This window comes from Lemur catta, chromosome 19 (assembly GCF_020740605.2).
Source record: "Lemur catta isolate mLemCat1 chromosome 19, mLemCat1.pri, whole genome shotgun sequence".
Taxonomy (NCBI): Eukaryota; Metazoa; Chordata; class Mammalia; order Primates; family Lemuridae; genus Lemur; species Lemur catta.
Window position 1 is genome coordinate 23,818,833 of NC_059146.1, and position 18,647 is coordinate 23,837,479.

The window sequence follows — 18,647 nt, forward strand, 5'->3', positions numbered from 1 at the left end:
GGTGGGAGGATCGCTTGAGGCCAGGAATTTGAGACCAGCCTGGGTAATACAGCCAGACCCTGTCTCTACAAAAAATTTAAAAATTAGCTTTTTAGCTAATTAGCCACCACTTGCTGGCTCCTATAGTCCTAACTACTTGGAAGGCTGAGGCAGGAGCAATGCTTGAGCCCAGAAGTCCAAGGCTGCAAATGAGCTATGATCACACCACTGCACTCCAGCCTGGCGACACAGTGAGACCCTGTCTCAAAGGGAAAAAAAGAAAAGGCAACAATCTTCTCAGGAAGACATAGCAGTGAAAAAGAACCCAAGGCACCCTCAATCAACAGGAAATTAATTTTATTTTGAAATCCAAGGGGCCAGAACAAATAATGAAATTCCTACCCTTAGAGAGCAAACTTAGGTGGCCAAGGTTGGGGGAGAGGATGACAGCAAGAGGGTGGGCAGGATGACGTCCAAACAAAGCAAGTGGAGAGGACCTCTTCACTCTGGTGCAGCCTCCATCAAATACCCGTTCTCTGGAGCAAGATACCCGTCGCCTCCCTCAGACTCCATATACATGTCTCGACCATCGTTGCCCAGACCCTCCAGCCCATTGTCCTGGCCGCCACCACCCCCACCTCGGGCCTCATCCCTGCCCCGCTCACTACCCCGCTCCCCCCTCTTGTGCTCGCGATCCCGGTCTCGGTCACGGTCCCGGCGCCGCTCGCGCTCACTCCTGTGGCTCCGCCGTCGCTCCCGGTCACGATCCCGACCCTTCTCCTCTGGACCATCAGGGCCGTCAGGACCGAGCTCCCCAGGAGGGCCGTCATCAGGGGGTGCATCACCAGCCTCAGAGGGCTCGGCCATGTCGCCTCCGCCGCCGCCACCACCCCCACGCAGCTCCTCTTTGCGCTCGCGCTCCCGTCGGGCCCGCTCCCGGCTCCGGCTGCTTCGCCGCTTCCGTTCCCGGTCCTTGTCTTTGCTCCGCTCTCGGGAGCGCCTCCGCTCCTCCTTGTCGCGACTCCGTGAGCGCCTTCGCCGGTCCCGAGAGCGGGAGCGTCGCCGTTCACGCTCCTTGTCTCGCTCCCGGCTCCGCTCTCTGCGCTCCCGCTCACGGTCCCGGTCCCGGTCCCTGTGGGGAAGCGGGGAGGGGCCGGGCCTGGATGAGGTGGGCAGAGGTGTGTGGCAGGGGTCCCCCATGTGACCACCCCCCATCCCAGGAAACTGGTTGCCCAATCTCACCTCTCATCGTAGCGGGACGTATCATCGCGGCCTGAATGCCGGATGTTCACGTCAGCTCCACCTCTTCTGGTACCACCAAGGCCACCTCCTAGAACAGGGCAGATGAACAGAGGATCAGTCTGCGCAGGGACAGCACCGAAGGAGAGGAGTAACGGGTTTCCAAAAGCAAAGGCAGGAAAATAAGCCCCTGCCGTTTGTGTCCACAGAGCCAGAACTGTGTGCACTCTAGTCACAGGACAACCATGTCTTACAGGCACGACGTGGCTCCCACAGAGGGCTACTTGGGAAACAACCGTTACTAGAACCCACGTTTGACTCCAAAGGTCATAATCTTGAATACTGCTTACTACACAGCCTCCTCAAAACCTTCCCTTTGAGTCACCCTTGCCCTCATACAAACCCAAGGCCAGTGATCTGAAAATGTGATCTGCTTAAAAGCCTTTGGTGGCCTTGCCCGGCCTGAAGTCCAAACTTCATGTCAACTGGCTGTAAGAGCCAGCAAGAGCAGCCCCTGCCCAGCTTCCAAACCATGGGCAGGGGCTCTTGGCATTGTAAGCCTCTTCCAGTCTCCTCACACTCATCTTCTTCCTGCCACAGGATCTGTGCACATTGTTATTATCCTTCCCTGGAATGATCCCACCTTCATGTTAGCCCAAACATCACTTCCTCAGGAGGCCTTCCCTGACCTGCCAGACTAAGCCATCCTCCACTGCCTACTCAGTTTCAGAAATGCTTCCTTCACCTTGAGTTTGAGATCTGCTGTTTGGGTGAGCGGATTGCTACCTGCCTCTCCCACCAGGCCCTGATGCACCATGAAGGGGCTACGTCTGCTCGTGGTTACCAACACGTGGTACTGCAGCTGACATATAAAGGTAGATGTGTATTTGTCAAGTGCGTAAATGAACAGCCCTGAGAAACAGATGATAATAGCATCATCGTTTGGATGGGGAAACACTCAGATAAAGTCACTTGCCCACCGTGACTCAGCAAGGAAGGTGTAGCGCTGGGTCGTCACTCCTGTCTGCCTGCAGGTTGAACCTGCCTTTTCAAGTGCTCCTCTATACCACACTGCCTGGAAGAAAGCTGGAGGGAGGCAGGGCTCAGTTCCATATAAGAAATGACTTCTGGCCGGGTGCGGTGGTTCACGCCTGCAATCCTAGCACTTTGTGAGGCCGAGGAGGGAGGATCGCTTGAGGCCAGGAGTTCGAGACCAGCCTGGGCAATAGCGAGACCCCATCTCTACAAAAAATAAAAAAAATTAGCCAGGCATAGTGGTAGCTACCTGGGAGGCTGAGGCAGGACAATAACTTGAGCCCAGGAATTTGACGCTCATATGATTGTGCCATTGTACTGCTGTCTAGGCAACAGAGCAAGACCCCATTTAAAAAAACAAAAAAAAAAGGCAAGAAAACATAACGATGTCTAACCATGACAGTGGGGGTGGATGGGGAGACACTGCGTGGATACCAGGGAGACAATCAAATAGGTAGCAGGCAACTGACTAAGCACCTGGAGTGTAACAGGCACAGGACAGCTAGATTAATGTTTTCAATTCTCAGGTCACCAGCCAGCAATGAGTTGGCTATGGCTGCAACCAACATGTTAAAAAATAAAACAGCAGAATATAAAATACAACTATGGAGCCAGGCGCAATGGCTTGAGCCTGTAGTCCCAGCTACTCCTATCCCTTGAGGCAGGAGTTCAAGATTGGCCCGGGCAACACAGCAAAACCTCACCTTTAAAACTAAAAAAGAAAAAAAAAATACAACTATAGCCACATACAGACTGTATTATGACTGTTCTGGAAAACTTTTGTTTAGGTTATATGTATTTCTGCATATGCACTGTCAAGATGTTGGTTAACCCCAACAAAGTTTGAATGTCCATCAAACTAGAAGATTCAGGAAAGATTCTGACACTAGAAGATTCTGGAAAGATTCTGACACTCTAGGCTCTCTCTCCAACAGGAAATAGTAGAGCCTTAAGCACCCACTCCACCCCAGAGAAACCAGAGGAAGATAAGAATGTGCCTACTGAATGCAGACACTCAGCAGATGAGTGTGTGGTCTACCTAGCACAGGTGGGGCTCGAGCAAGAAGGGAGGGCTGGGCGGCAGGACAGGGGCTAAGGGTGGTTAACACTGCCTGGGCATCTGCCCAGGAAAAGATCTACTCTGAGAGCTGTCAGTCAGCCTCCTAAGATTCAGTCTTCAACAAGCGTGTCTGGATAAAAAGACCTCAGTCCCAGGTTCAGGCCCAACACTGAGCCAATTAGATGGGCCCTCCCCCAAATGTAGAGAGACTCATCCAGGACTAACTGTGCAGCAGGGAGTCATGGCACGCCACACTGGGCCAGTGCAAAGAAGCACAGAAGAGACCCATCTGCACAGATAGCAAACAAGGCAGAAGTGAGCTGCAGGGATGTCAGACGTGGGCTGTCCAGCTCTTGACAACTTCAGCGGCCAGGTGCTCTCGAGGCCCAAGGGCATCACATGCCTCTGGACTCCAAAAGACACCATGATTCTGTACTCACAAGCCACTTTATGTTTTAGGAAGCTCAAATGTATTGCTGATACTTGCAGCCAAACTGACCTTGACTGAGTCAGTGAATTGGCAGACAGTGAGGGGGACTATTCAGTAGGAGGCTCAAAGGCCAGATGCCACCGCTGTCTTGCTTTTGACTAGAAAGCAGCCTGGTACACAGCTGGTTTGGTTCAAACAGGTAACTTGCTCAATGAATGAATGAATGAATGAACAAACAAACGAGAGCAAGAGCACAGTGTAAACAGATGAGTGAAGTGACATTTACAAGCCCCACTGTGTGTCACTTGCCAAGCTGGGTATCTGATGCGCTGAGCTCACTGAACTCTGATGTTATTTGCACTGTCCAAGATGCGGAAGAGGAGGCAGGAAGAGGGGAAGTCCACCAGCTAGTAAGTATCCAGCCCAGCATCTGGGGCCCGGCTGTTCCTAATCAGTAACCCGGAATGAGAAGGCGGGCGGGCACCAGAAATATGATGGCAATGAAAGAGATGAGCTGGAAACAGAGGGAGGATGTCAATTGCTGAGCAGAGAAACTGGCAAGAGACAAGGAAGAGGACAGAAAGCAGCAGAGGGTGTGGCAAAGAGAGGGAAGAACAAGGCCACCAGGCCCAGGGTCCCTAAGAGCCCAGCATGGGCAGGATGTGCTCACCTAGCCGCCTGGGCCTCCAGCCCTTCACGGTTCGGCCCCTCTCCACATCCACAAGGACCCTTCTGCCATCAATCTTCTTGCCGTCTGCGTGCTTGTAAGCGGCTGTAACAGATGTGGGGAGGGGGGAAGGGGAGAGGAGTCCCCAGAGGGTCCTCTAGTCAGGACAGGCCCAGGTCTGTAGCATCCCCACCCCCATGTGTCCCCGTCATTGCACTCACACACACACACCCACCAGACAGCCAGGCAACTGACAGCCAGACCAGCCCTCTCCCAAACCGGCAAGGGGCCTGCTCCATCTCAGTCCCGGCTTCCTTCGCAGCACCCCCAACCGCCACCTGGGGAGCAAGATAGCCACCCCCAGCCACCCTCCCCCAGGCACCCAGGCCCTTCCTACTCCCAGACCCCGGACGACGGAGCAGCCCCCTCCTGCCAGGGTGGCCAAAGTTGCTGCAAAGAAACTGGAGGTTAACTCAATGCTGGACTCTGCTGTGGGGAGGGGGCTCCTCCACAACCCCAAGCATGCACCCTAAAACATCATGCTGGGGCAGGAGGCCCGGCTGGGCCGCTCCGCACCCCAGTTCACACCGGTTTTCTTTTTCTGTTTTTTTGGGGGAGGGTGAGTGTGGGGGTAACAGACATCAGAACAGAAAATGAACCAGAAGGGGGTGGGAGAAATCTTCAGGAAATGGCAGGGAGCAGAAAGGCGGGTTATGTGCTCCCACAGGGCCTGGAGGGGCCCCGCCACAGGGGGGCGAGGGAAAGTGGAGGGAGGCATAGGGAGACGTGCGGTGCTACTGAAAATCCCTGCCTTACCTGAGATGACTGACCCTGACACCCCCCCAGCCCCGCCCCATCTCGTCCTCCACATCCCCAGCTCCACACGTACTGGAGTCCACCCAGCTGGTGCCTAACACAGGAGGGTGAGTAGAGGAGGAGATGAGGGGAGAGGCTCGCTGCTGCTCTCGGGCAGGACACAGCGAAGGGCAGGCCTGATGCCCTGGCCTGTAATCACATGGGGCTGTCGGGAAGGCCAAAAAGTCCCTGTCCCCACCCCCAGCCCTGGCCTAGGGGGTTGTCCTCAACCAACCACGATACCCTGCCCCGCCCCAGCCCGCTCCCCCCCAAATAACAACCAGAGGAAGAGAAAAAGGTGCCATTTACCGATGCCGGCCTTGCGGGTGTCCAAACCGAGCGGGATGGGGGGGGCTCGGCAACTCCTGGGGGCCTGGCGAGGAGGCGGGCTTCCCGGGGGGGGGACACGGGACCGCTTACCTGGAGCCCCCAAGCTTACCTGAGCACGCGCACAGACCCCACCCCCACCACCATGGGGTCAGCTAAAGCTACAGGAAGGGGAGGTGGGGGGTTCTAGGGAGCCACAAGGGAGAGGAGCCACATCTCCTGCACCACCTGGAGACAGGCAGAGGAAGTGGTAGACCCCAAAGAAGCCTCATGGAGGCCTTAAAAAGGGGGAGATAAAGATTAACACCAAATCTGGGAGCTGGAAAACCTTGGGACTATTTTTTTGAATTTAAAAAGAAGGCTGGGAGGCCTTAGAAAAACTGTCCACCCTTACCAATTCCCAAAAAAGGCACACTAAGCTAGGCACATGGGCCACCCGAGGACCTGGAGTGACGTTTCCACCTGCAACTGCACACTCCCTCCCACCAGCTGCTTCAGCCTGAAGGCTGGCACACAGGGGTCCAGGAGATGATTGCTGCCGTGCTCTGAGGAGGAGGGGCCGCTTGGCCCCTGAACCCCGAGGAGGGGAGTGGGGGAAGGAATTTAAGAACGAGGATCACAGTCAAGCAAAGGAACCCTGCTCGGGTTCGGTATCCCAAACCCCAAAAGAGGCCCAACCCGGGAGGAACAGCAAAGAAAACATGTGATTGTGTACGTCTAGGCTTCTCTCTCTTTCCCTCTCTTAAGTCTCTAGACAGTAGAACCTACTACCTCTTCAGCTGTTTGCAGCCTGTCCCTTGATCCCGCCCACACCCCAGACCCAATCCCATGCACTTTGGGGAGCTCCTGACCACCTCTGGAGAGTGGCTGGGCACCACAGCCAGCCCCCTCTGGAGGCCTCAACCATGGTAAGGAAGACAGAAAGGGGGCAGAGCACCCCGAAACTAGCAGCCAAAAAAAAATATCTCCAAAAAGATTCAGTGACAGCCCAAGAAAAGGGATGGGCGGCAGGGAGAGAAGGGCTGAAAGGTTCCATATGGAGCCCTGGCCCTAACGCACCCCCATCTTCAGTGTTCTTGCCACCTTGCCGCTGATGTCATGAAGCCACGTAGGCAGGGGGTTGGGTGGAACCCAGTGGAGAGGCTGGCTGCCTTTCCCACAGGGGTTCATCCTTCCCCTCCTGGGATCAGCAAGATTTTCGGAGAGCATATGGATGGGGGCAGGAGGGGCAAAGGGCACCCAAACAAGGAAAGGGCTGTGGGTGCAGGGAGGCTGAGGGGGCGACTGGGGTGGGAGGAGGGATGCCTCGCTGCTCCTGAGCTGCCTGGCTAAGCTGGGCTGGTGTGCGGTGCTGAGTGATCTTACCCATGATACAAACCCTTATACCAACCATACACTGAGGTGTTGTAAGGGGAGCGTAAGCATCAGCTGCAAGCCAGCTGCGTGGTGGCTGCAGTGACAATAAGAACAGTCAATTAATACGGCGGCCCCTGGACACGCCGCAGCCCTGCCCGCCCCCACCCACCCATCCCTGCCCATGTGGACGCCGCGACAGCCTCAAAGGGGGCTTTGGAGCGGTGGGGGCAGGCGCTTAACACACCTACCACCCCACTGCCCACTGAGAACAGGGTGAGGGGCCGGGGGTGGGGAGGCGGAGGGTCGGGTGGCCCAGGCCCAGTACTACTGGGGGGAAGAGAGGGCAGGTACAAAGGCCAGTCCTCATTCCAACCTGGTACCCCCAATTCCGATGGGGGGAATAATGGGGAGAGGTTCCCCAAAAATCCGACCCCTCCCCCCACCTCCAGCTGGCCCCAGCCCCCACCCAGTTCCCTCCTTGCCCTTGAAGTTCAACGTGTGACACTTACCTCCCCGGGTTCACACACACACACGTTGTGGGGGATTTGGTTTTTGTTTTTTAAAAAACACGTATATAAAAAAAAAAAAGATATATCAGAAACAGAGGGAGGAGGAGAAGAGACATTGCTAATGTCAGGTGTGGCAGGGTGGGGAGGGGACAAGACGACTGGGAAGGGGCTGGGGCAGCAGAGAAGTGAGAGAGGGCCAGAGGGAAGGGCTGAGGTGGGAGGTACTCACAGTGCATGTCTCGCTCATGTTCATACTCGATGAAGGCATAGCCTCGGGGCTTTCCTGACCGCTTACTGTAGACCATGTGTATCTGTGGGGTGGGTGAGGGGCAGGTCAGTTCTGCCATAGGGAAACACCACCCAACCAATCACACAGCCTAGGTGCCAGGTCCTGGGTTGTCTGATGCCAGTGACAGATGATGCCTCAGCATCTCTCTGTCCTTCAAGAGCTCCAAGTGATTTATGCTCTAATGGCAGGAGCAAAGGGCACAGTGGAAACCAGAGGGGCACAGAGGTGGCTTCCCGGAGGAAATGACACTTAAGCTAAGACCCAAACAATGAACACGGATGAACAAGGGAATACAGAAGTGTCAGCCTGTCAGGTGGAACAGCAGTAACACCAAAGGTCTAAGGGATTAGGAGAACCAGGGGGGGCAGGAGGCTGGGTGGCTTGAATATGTTTAGACAACAGGATCCTCAGGAGATGAGGCCACAAAGGTGAACAGGTCCCAGGATCATCAAACACCCCTAATGCCAGGCCAAGGAGCACGGTCTATAAGGACCTGAGAAGGGTTAGGGCCAATGTAGCCAGCTCATGCAGCCGGGAAGAAACACAGGGAGTTAGGGAAACGGGGCAGGGGAGTTCTAGGGTAAAGAGACAGAAGGGCATATGCAGACACACACCCAGCATGTGCAACGCCAAGGAGGAGTGAGAGAATGGACAGAGCAATGGGTCCTACCATGAGAACAGGATGATATGGGAGGGGGTGGAGGTATGTAAGACCACACAGGTGGGGAAGGGCCCTGGAAGGCCAGGCTGTAGTAACTGGACCTCTGTCCTGATATCCTAGAGCCATGGGAGATGTGAGCAAAGATGGGGTCAGCTATGGGTGTCAGAAAGACCCTTTGGGATCATGTGGGAGATGGACAGTGAACAATGGTCTAGATAGGGCTGCTGGGACAGAAGAGGTCAGGATGAGCCAGGGGAGGTGATAGCATTTGAGCCAGTCCCCAAAGGATGGCTAGTTCCACATTCACATCACTACCAGTGACCAGCCCACTTCATAGATGGTTGTGACCCTGAGTTCACCTGGTCCTAGGACTTGAAGCTTGGGACCCTACAGCCCCCCGAAACCCAACTGAGATTCCAAACTGACCCAAAGTGGGATCAGAGGAATAAGGTCCCCTGAAGGCTCTCTCACAGGCCTTCGATACCAGGAACCAATCCCTATGAGAGCCTGGAGCTAGGGGGAGGCCAGCACGAGCCCACTCACTGCCCAGCACTGGGTGTCCCAGTTTGTGTGCAGGATGACCTCAAGCCCCCACTACTGTCCGGCAAGGGCCCGTGTCTGCCCACGTTAAGAGATTGGGAGGAAATAGGGCACAGAGCACTTAAGTGACTTTTTAAATTAAACAAAATGTTAGTAAAACATAAAGCCGTACTCTAAAACAAGAGTCAGCATACACTTGCTGTAAAGGGCCAGAGAGTAGGTATTTCCAGCTTTGAGGGACATATACTCTCTGTCCCAATTACCCAACCCTGCCTCACAGCAATAGCAGCCACAAACAATATGTAAACAAATGAGCCTGCCTGGCTGTGTGCCAATAAGACTTAATTCACAAATAGTAAATCTGTAGTTTGCTGACCCCTGCTCTAAATCAACAACCAGCAATGGTAACTTCTAATTTTACTTCCGTGCTACCCAAGGTCTGCTGCATGGAAGTGCAGTCAGGATGTAAACCCAGGCCATGAAGCGACGGGAGGCTTCCTCAGGACTGAGACCTTTCTCTCTTTCAGGCTGCAGCCCCCTCCTCCACCCACTCTCAATTCAAATAATCCTGACTCAAGCCACTTACTCTTTTGATGGGTCCGTACACCTCAAACTCTCTCCGGAGCTTGGATTCTGTTGTGTCATAGTTCTACAACAAGACAGATATCAAGTTAAATGGGAGCAGGGAGCTGTCCCAAAGCTCTAGGAACATTCCCCAGGACCTAGCCTATTGTCTTTTATCTCAGATCCTGGCTCTCAGTAGCCTGGAGTTCCAGGAGGGAGCTGGGGACTCACCACTCTCGCTACGAAGAGAGTCTTGAAGGCATCACCCTGAGCATTGGGATCATTGTGAGGGTCCCCTGTGCAAGAAGAGAATATGTAAGAAGGAGGCATCCATGGTCTCAACATGACAAACAGATGGGCAGAGACCAATCCAGTAAAGCTGGGATGTGGCAGGCCTAACTGCCATTTCAGACCTACATACCCAAGGGCCCCCTCCCTCCCAGGTGTAGGGTGATCCTAGCAGTAACTGAGCCCAGCTGGGCCTCTCTGGAGATGCAGCCTGATACCTGCCTCTCCCAGTGCAGAGCTCCCTCCCTCAGGCAGGGCTGCACTGCCACCCGCTGGACACAGACTACAAGTACAGCCCACAGGAAAACCTGACACCAAACCACCCTAAGGCGAGGACTGAGAGCCAAGAGGACAGGAGAATCCAAGCCCTGCTTTTTCCTCTATGCCCCAAGGCCTCTGGGAGGAAACAAGGGCTGGTGCTAGAGCAAACGAGAAGAGCTGATTGGCATTACATCAGGTTCCTACTCCAGCCTTGCTATAGCAAGGCAAACAATTGTCCTACCTGGCCACTGAGGAATAATAATCTCCAAAGAGAGGATCCTATTAAGAAATCAATCCCGTAAGTGGTTCCACTGGGAATAAGTCCTTTTCACCAAATAAGGTGACCCCAGCACATATAATGCCCCTGACTCCTGCTGGGGCCCTAAAGGCACTCTGTCCATTGCACAGCAGAGGTGTTTCTTCTGCGTTATAGTGTTACCCTCAGAAGGCCCTGTCACATTCTGGGAGAATATGAGAAAAGGAATAAAATTAATAATTTATTAAGCACATACTATGTATGGCCCAGACACAGTACTGGACACTGAAACTTATCTATCATTATTTTGCAAATGGAAGCAAAAACCCAAGTCAGAAAGCTTAAGCAGGCTTTGCCTCTCAGCCCTAGCATTCGTACTACCAGGCTTCCACCCTAAATCCCTGGAGGTTATTTTCTCAGGAAAACAGTGTGGGAGTTGCAAGAAGCCAGAGAAACAGTCTCAGATCTGTTTCTTCTGAGGGTTTGGCTATAAGCATAAACCAAGATCAAGATGACTTTTTAAGGATTTTCTAAAAAGCAGAAGCCTGAGCCCAAACTTAAGGGAATACCTATCTGGAAATAACTGCAAAGACAACTCCATCTCTGTGTTTCCCCCCCATGCCTTAGTTCCTTGCCACATCTCATCCTTTCCTGTGCCTGGGTCTCTCAACATGCACTGCCTCACTCTCATTCACTCACCAGGCAAGTACTAAGCACCTAGTATGTGCCTGGAACTGTTGTAGGTGTTGGGGATTTGGCAGTAAACAAGACAAAACTGGTCCCTATCCTCACGGAGCTCATATGTGAATGGAGGGGGAAAATAAGGAGACCATATACAATTACATTAGATGATGACAGAGAGATGGGGAGAAAAGGTGACTTTAAAGGGAAGGTTAGGAAAGGCCTAAGATGGTGACATTTAACTGAGAACCTGAAGGTGTCACAGCAGCAACAGGAAACACACCTTGAAATACCAGGCAGTAGTTGGCATAACAGGTACTGTTGGAACACTACAGTGGGACGATGAATGCTGCCTAGGGGAGTGGACAGAGGCCAATTAAGAGAGCTGAGCTTCCTGAAGGGCAGCCAGGAGGTGCCAGCAGACAGAAGGGAAACCACCCCAGGCCCACCGCCTAAGTCACCTGTAGTTCTTGCTTACCCAAGGGGCCCGTGAATGTGACTACAGGTAAAAGCAAGTGCAGCCAAATCAATACTACCCAAGTATCTGAAGAACACATCAACTGAAAAAGAGGGGCACGGAACTAATGCTGGTCAGTGGTCCACCAGTCAGTGTACGTGTGCACTGCGCTGGCAACCCTATCCTCAGGAAATCCTTGCTTAAAGGATTTATCTAGGTACCAGCCCAGAGGAGGGGCTCCAAGGAACTGGACTGTGGAGCTGGGAAACCTCATTAGACTTCAGAGGGCTATGATAACATCTCACTGTTCGTAAGCATACTCGCCTCAAAAAGCCTCCATTTTTTCATCTTAGAAATGGGAATAACCACCCCCGCTGCACTTGGAAGCTGTGGTAAGTGAATAATAAGCTGTGCTAAGTATATCAAGTGCTCAGAAAGGGGGCAAAGTCCCCTTGAATGGTAGCCATTAGTTGTGATGAAGCACAGCAAGCTTCTATAGGTAGACACACAGAAACCCTACTGAACTTGATCCATTATTTTCCTCTTCTATTATGGGGAAGTTCAAACACTTTTAATGGAAGTAGAGAACAGTAGAATGAATTCCTGTGAGCCAGCTTCTGTTATCAGCATATGACCAAACGTATTTCATCTCTGCCCTCCTCCAGCCCCACTGGATTATGTGAAATCAAACTCCAGACATCACATCATTTTGGTCTCTAATAAACACTTTGAAAAAAAAATTATAACTACAGTACCATTATTACATCTTGAAAAAGTTAACATTATTAATTCCTTAACCTCATCTATGATCCAGTGTCCAATATTTCTTAATTGGAACTGTTTTGAAAAAGCATTTTTTATAATTAGCTCATTTAAATCGAGATCCAAACAAGTTCCACACATATCATTTGGTTGATCTTTTCGTTGTTTTTTAAACAGGGTCTCACTGCGTCACCCAGGCTGAAGCGCAGTAGTGTCACCACAGCTCTCTCCAACCCCTGGGCTCAAAATGATCCTCCTGCATAGGACTCTCAAAGTGCTGGATTATAGGCATGAGCCACCAAGCCCAGCTATGTCTTGACTTGATTGGTCTCTTTCCTGACCTCCTTATTTTGTCATTTATTTGTTAAGGAAACTGGATTTCAAGTTTATCCTGTACAATTCCCCACATTCTGAATCTGGTACAAGGTGAGTCTTGGAATGGCGAGCAGGGACTCTGGTCTTCACGTGGAGAACAAAAGGAAGCTCTTAGCAGAAGTACAACAATCAGAATTGCACTTAATGGGCCAGGGGCAGTGGCTCACACCTGTAATCCTAGCACTCTGGGAGGCCAAGGTGGAAGGATCGCTTGAGCTCAGGAGTTTGAGATCAGCATAAGCAAGAGTAAGACCCCATCTCTACTAAAAATAGAAAAAAAATTAGCTAGGTGTGGTGGTGCATGCCTGTAGTCCAGCTACTTGGGAGGCTGAGGCAGGAGGATTGCTTGAGCCTAGGAGTCTGACGTTGCTGTGAGCTAGACTAATGCCACGGCACTCTAGCCCAGGCAACACAGTCAAACTCTGTCTCCAAAAAAAAAAGTATTTAAGACAGACCCTCAGTGGACTTTGGCTGGGGAAGATGGAGGCAAATTAGTTAAACTGTGACCACATCATCCAGGATAGTGGTAGTGGACATGGAGAGAAGGGTCAGATTTGTGACACTTAAAGTAACAGGGACAGGTCTTGGTGACAGGTTGAGAAAAGGGCAAAAAAGGGTCATGACTTGCACCGTCAGATGGCCATGTCCCAGAGAAAACACTCAAAGGAGACCAGGTTGGTGGGGAGGGAAAATCACTATTGTGGTTTGGACACTGAGTCTGAGATGGTTTGAAGCATCTGAGAAAGGACACCAAGGCAGCTGCTGTAGCGACAGTCAGTGCTCAGAGAGCTCCCAGCTAGATGCCTGCCAGGCACTTGATTAAGCACCCTAAGCAAATCAGCCTCTCCAGGGTTTGGAGAAAGTGATTCACCAAAGCTCACAGGTGTACGGAAGAAAACCCAAGTCTTCTGACTACAGTGGTGCCTTACTTAACAATGGGGCTATGCTCTGAAAAATGTGTTATTCAGCGATTTCACTGATGTGCAAACACTAAAGCATGTAGTATGATGGTAGAGCCTACTACACACTTGGCTACGTGGTATAGCCAATTGCTCATAGCCTACAAACCTGAACAGCATGCTACTGGACTGAATGCTATAGGCAACTGTATCACAACGGGAAGTATTTGTGTATCTAAACATACAAATCTTACGGGATCACCACCATATATGTGGCTTATTGATAACTGATACATTGCTATGCTGACTGCCATGGTATGAAGTTTTCACTGTAACAATAAAAGGCCAATGGTGACCTGACCCTTTGGTGAGTTTGGTTAATGGCTACAATGCACCCATCTCATGTCCCAATTCCTCCTGTACCAGGAAGGGATAGAACATCCCTAGTCTAAGGATCAGGGAGCTAAGCGTGGAATGAGGACTGACTCACTAGACTGTACTTCACTGCCTGAGCCTGGGAGATCCAGCTGGGCTATGGCTGCCCCTTAAGTACACTCCCCTGCAGGAGGAGCCCAAGGTACTAGGGGTCTCTCTTCATGCTAACCTTTACCCCATGCTCTCTTGCTTAAAAGACTAAACCAAATACAGTGCTTGGCAAGTGGTAGGGGCTAAATAAGTAAACCAACAACCCTGCTCCCCCCACCCTAAAACAGGCCTCTGGGAGAGTAGGGTACTTGGTGTGACCTGGGAAGAGGAACACCAAGGGTTTGGGGGAAAAGAGAGGTGAGAGGAGGCATTAGAGACTTACACATTTTTAGCTCCGTCTCCACTTCCTGCTGTCGCCGCTCAATCTTTTCCCGTCTCTGTTGGGAGAAAGGAGAGGTGGAGAAGTGAATGCAAACAGAAGTGCTCTGATGTCAGGGACCATCTGGAAAAAGTGGCAAAATAGACATGGCGTTAGGAGGCAAAAATGACATACCTTCCTCTCCATGCGTTCCTCCCTGGTTTCTGCACGAGTTGGAGGAGGGGCATCTCGAGGGTCCTAGGAACAAGAAGAGGATGACAGGGTGGGAAGGACTGGGGGAAATGGCAAGGGACACCTACCAAGGAAATAAGCATTTCAGCCTCCTCCCACAACCATCTACACAAATAAGCAAACAAACATGGACAGTTCAGTGGAAGCAGGGGAGTGGCACAGACCAAAGCATGGTCCGAAGACCAACACTGTCTATAAACTGCTCCTGGTCTGTGACAAGATAAGTACAGAAATTGGAAGTATTCAGAAACTTCTACAGCAATTTGACAGGGTAGTTTTATGTTCCATTAAGCCTAATAATGAAAATTTGGTCTTTTATTTTGTACATCCTTCTTTAAAAACAAATTGCAAGAGAAACGAAAAGTAATTCTATTGTTTTTATCAAAAGCATCAATCTGCAACAGACTGGAAACATTTGTTCTTCACTACAGTTTGAAAAGCACTGGCACAGGTGACACCTTGCTTAGGAACACAGCTTCAAAGGTCCTATCTTCCCTGTTTAGGAAAGACACTGCTGCTCATAGCTCTAAGGAGCATTTACACCGAACAAAGTGCCAGAGGATGTGACAGGAGCGGCGTGATGGGAGGGCCCTTTCTTATGAGCACCAATGAGCAGGAACTGGGCCTGAAGCAACAACAGCAGACGGTGCAGGACTCTGAAGCTGACAACTGGACACTCTCTGACAGCCAGGGCAGTTCACCAGCCACTCGTTAAATAGCAAGCCACACATGACTGATATCAAAGGGTACCACCGGCCTGTACCCACTACATTAATTTAATTGGCTAGTAACACTTCCTGAATGCCAGTTCATCAAGGATGGCAAATCCCACTAAAGATCCACCCTTCTGTTATCTAGTAACTCTGTTTTGCAACTCCCTCCATCTCCAGCTACACTTCCCTACCCAATGCCAGAATGTTCCTCTTATGCCTTCTAGCTGTGTGCCAGCATTTCTCAGGTGCACTGTGATGCACCTTAAGGGATAGAAATCATTACCCTATTTTTATGAATAAAAAAACTAAGGTCCTGGAGCCTAAGTCATTTATTCAAGTTTACCCCAAAGGCACAGAGCTAAGATCCCCAAGTCTTGGCCAGGTGCAGTGGCTCACACCTATAATCCTAGCACTCTGGGAGACAGAGGTGGGAGGATCGCTTGAGCTCAGGAGTTTGAGACGAGCCTGAGCAAGAGCAAGACCCCGCCACTACTAAAAATAGAAAAACTAGCCACATGTCATGGCGCATGCCTGTAGTCCCAACTACTCGGGAGACTGAGACAGGAGGATCACTTGAGCCCTTGAGTTTGAGGTTGCAGTGAGCTATGATGACACCACTGTACTCTACACAGGGTGACAGAGTGAGACACTGTCTATAATAAACAGATAAATAAATAAATCCCCAACTCTTAAGCACTCTAGTACCCAGGGCAATCCTTCATGCATACCATCCTATTAACGATTAAAAACAGTAAATACATTAGCAAATGCTGACATTTACTGATTGCTTGGTGCCAAACCCTTTGCTGTTTAATTCTCCTTCAATATCATGAAGATGTTACCATTATTCTCTTGCTAAAGATAAAGAAACCAATGCATTTAGAGGATATAACACTTGCCCAAAGTTACATAGCTGATAAATGGAGTGGACCAATGACTACCTGACTCAGGAGACTGAATTCTCAACCACTACTTAATGAACTTTCACAAAAACCCTACAACAGACATACTATCAACCCATTTAAGACAGAGAAACTGAAAATCAGAAAGACTACATCATCTGCTCAAATCACACAGCTAGAACACAGCCAGAGGCTGGATTCCCAAACCCAGCTCCCCCCAAAACCCAAACCACTCCTAGTCTGCTCAGTGCACTCACCTCAAACTCTCGAATGTATGGCGCAATGCCACAGTAAGGTTGATTGTGGTGTTTTTCATGTGGCAGTTTCTCCAGGGGTGGCAGGTATGGGATGGGGTCACGGGGGGCAAAGAGGGCCAGAAGATTGGGCGGCAGGAACTGGGTCATCTTGCCAAGTCTAAGAGCAGAAGCAGGGCAGTTTTATGTTAGAGTAGGTCAGCAGAGATGAACCCCTTATTACTCTTTGGCTCTCAAAAAAAAAAAAATAGGAAAGAAAGAAAATAAGTGAAACAGGAAGAGAAATTTCAGTATCAGAACAAGCTTTGTAAAGGCAGAGAATGATTCTATGTCACAAGAGAAAGGGATAAATCTGGGTGAGAAAGCAAGATCTTGGTGGAATGGGGTGAGGCCAGGGCCTGAAGAGAAACAAAGGCCAATAAGGGAAACAAAGACTGGAAGAGGGTTTCTGAGTAATGAAGTCTCAGAATCCTGAGCCAGGAGCTGTGGGGCTGAGAAGTTCCCTAGGGGTTCGTGGAGAAATCAAGGATCCTGAGAAGGGAGGCCCAGAGCTATTGTGACTGGGGGTCCTGTACCTTGCAAAACATTATGAGACGGAGGGCGCAGGTGAAACGCGCAGGGAAATCTCCTAGTAAAGGGAGAAAGTCATAAGGAGCAAACCTCTCAATCCAGGGGCTTGTGGGTAATAGATCTGGGCCCCCAAGGGCGAAAAGAATTATGGGTAAGGGTCCAGAACAACATAGAAAGGAAAGAAAAAAGGCAACGCACCGCAAGGGCCTGTGGGTAGGGGACTGAGGGGGAAACCGGGATGGCTGTGAGAAGCGGGCTTGACTGCCCAGAGAACTCTGGGTGCGCGGTGCAGAAACGTGCTGTGGTGGGGACGTGGGAAGGGGACCCAGCCGCGGGCGAGTGGACTAAGGCCCACCGCAAGGGCTTGTGGGTAGCGGCCCCACACCCCGTAAGGCCGCTCAGTCACCCTCACCCGCCGCGCGGCGCCCTCTTCGGCCTGGCGTCGGTCTGGAGGCTCGCGGCGGCTGCGGCGGCCCCTCACAACAAAGACTCCTCCGGCTTCGACTCGGGTAGCGTCCGTGTCTGTCTGCCTCCGTCGCCCTCTCAGCGCGCGCACCAGGCCACAGCTCACGAACCCGCGCGGCCTCAGCTCGCGACGGAAGCAGGGGGTGGATCCCGGGCTCAAATCCCTCCGCCGTCCACAGTGCGCATGCGCCGCCCCAGTCTAGCCCAACCCACACACCGGGACACGGCACCGCCGCGGGCACAGCGCACGCGCGAGGTCGCTAGGCAGCCTTCGGTAGCCTTAAACTCCTTTGCTGCGGCGGGCAGGCGTCCGCGTTGCGCATGCGCACTCAGCACACAGCCGCCCCTCCACCTCCCGCTCTGGGTTCCAACCGCCTCTGTCCGCGAGATTATTATTGATGCTCCGCCCCTTTCCCCATCCCACTACGCGGCTCTTTCGCGCATGCGTGTTACGTAGTGTACTGTGATAATTCGCCGCCGCCTGACAAAGAGTCCCTAAGTGAATGACATGATTGCGTTGATGTCTGATCTATTCAGCCAGCAACTGTATATCGTGTCTTCCTTTTCCTGGGCAGTGGAAAACAACAAGAACGAAACTGTTCATCGAGCATCCTGTGTGTGCCAGCCGCTCTTTGGGCTCTGGGGCTACAGCACGTGATTAAAGCAAAGTCTTTTCCTTATTGAAGCTCACATTGTACTGGGGGAAACAAGAAAGGTGTTTAAACGATTAAATATAATTTCAGATAGTGGCCAAGATAATGAAAAAAACTAAGGCAGAATAAGGGAATAGGAAATGAAAGCGAGGCTATTTTAGAAAGAGTGATAATAGAAGGCTCCCATGAAGTAGTAACATTTGAACAAAGGCGGGATAGAACGGAGATCTAGGCAGGGTTAACAGCAAGCCTGGTGGCAGGACTCTCAGGTTGTTGACCATGAGATCAGAGAGCTGGCAACCATGTCTTTTAGGACCATGTAGACCTGCAAGGAGTTAGATATTGTATTTTAAGTTTTCTAGATAGAGTCGATAACCTGTTTATTAATAACTACAAAAATGATTGCAAAATTCAAACTACTAATTTCATCTTTCAGGCAACCTGCAACATAAAAGCACATACTTTTAAAAGTATTTTGACACTTTTGCTTTATCTGAGTGCGTATATGACAACTCTCTGTGCTATTTTTGCAGCCTTTCTGTAAGTCTAAAATTATTTCAAATT

The 18,647-nt window shown here is 51.2% G+C and overlaps 1 protein-coding gene across 2 annotated transcripts; it reads right to left on the reverse strand.

The window, feature by feature from the left end:
- Positions 1-319: 319 nt before the first annotated feature.
- Positions 320-17,537, reverse strand: SNRNP70 (small nuclear ribonucleoprotein U1 subunit 70). 2 transcript variants are annotated; one of them, XM_045531201.1, is made up of 10 exons: positions 17,378-17,537; positions 16,399-16,555; positions 14,470-14,532; positions 14,299-14,353; positions 9,743-9,807; positions 9,534-9,596; positions 7,687-7,768; positions 4,414-4,515; positions 1,222-1,309; positions 320-1,111 (listed from the first exon to the last, which is right to left on the reverse strand). In XM_045531201.1, exons 2-10 carry the CDS (start codon positions 16,543-16,545, stop codon positions 481-483), a joined length of 1,296 nt encoding a protein of 431 aa, XP_045387157.1. In that variant the 5' UTR covers positions 16,546-16,555; positions 17,378-17,537; the 3' UTR covers positions 320-480. The 2 variants fall into 2 exon arrangements, with proteins under 2 accessions (XP_045387157.1, XP_045387156.1); XM_045531200.1 differs by having other exon boundaries at positions 320-1,138.
- Between the last annotated feature and the right edge of the window lie 1,110 nt (positions 17,538-18,647).

What these genes read in the sequence shown, in the direction of transcription:
- SNRNP70 (XM_045531200.1), bottom strand. Translation starts at nt 16,545, where the DNA reads ATGACCCAGTTCCTGCCGCCCAATCTTCTGGCCCTCTTTGCCCCCCGT. An exon ending in CTCTCTTCGTAGCGAGAGTG is followed by an intron (nt 9,597 to 9,742) that starts GTGAGTCCCCAG and finishes GTCTTGTTGTAG; the next exon opens with AACTATGACACAACAGAATC. An exon ending in CTGGAGGCCCAGGCGGCTAG is followed by an intron (nt 1,310 to 4,413) that starts GTGAGCACATCC and finishes GCCCTGTTCTAG; the next exon opens with GAGGTGGCCTTGGTGGTACC.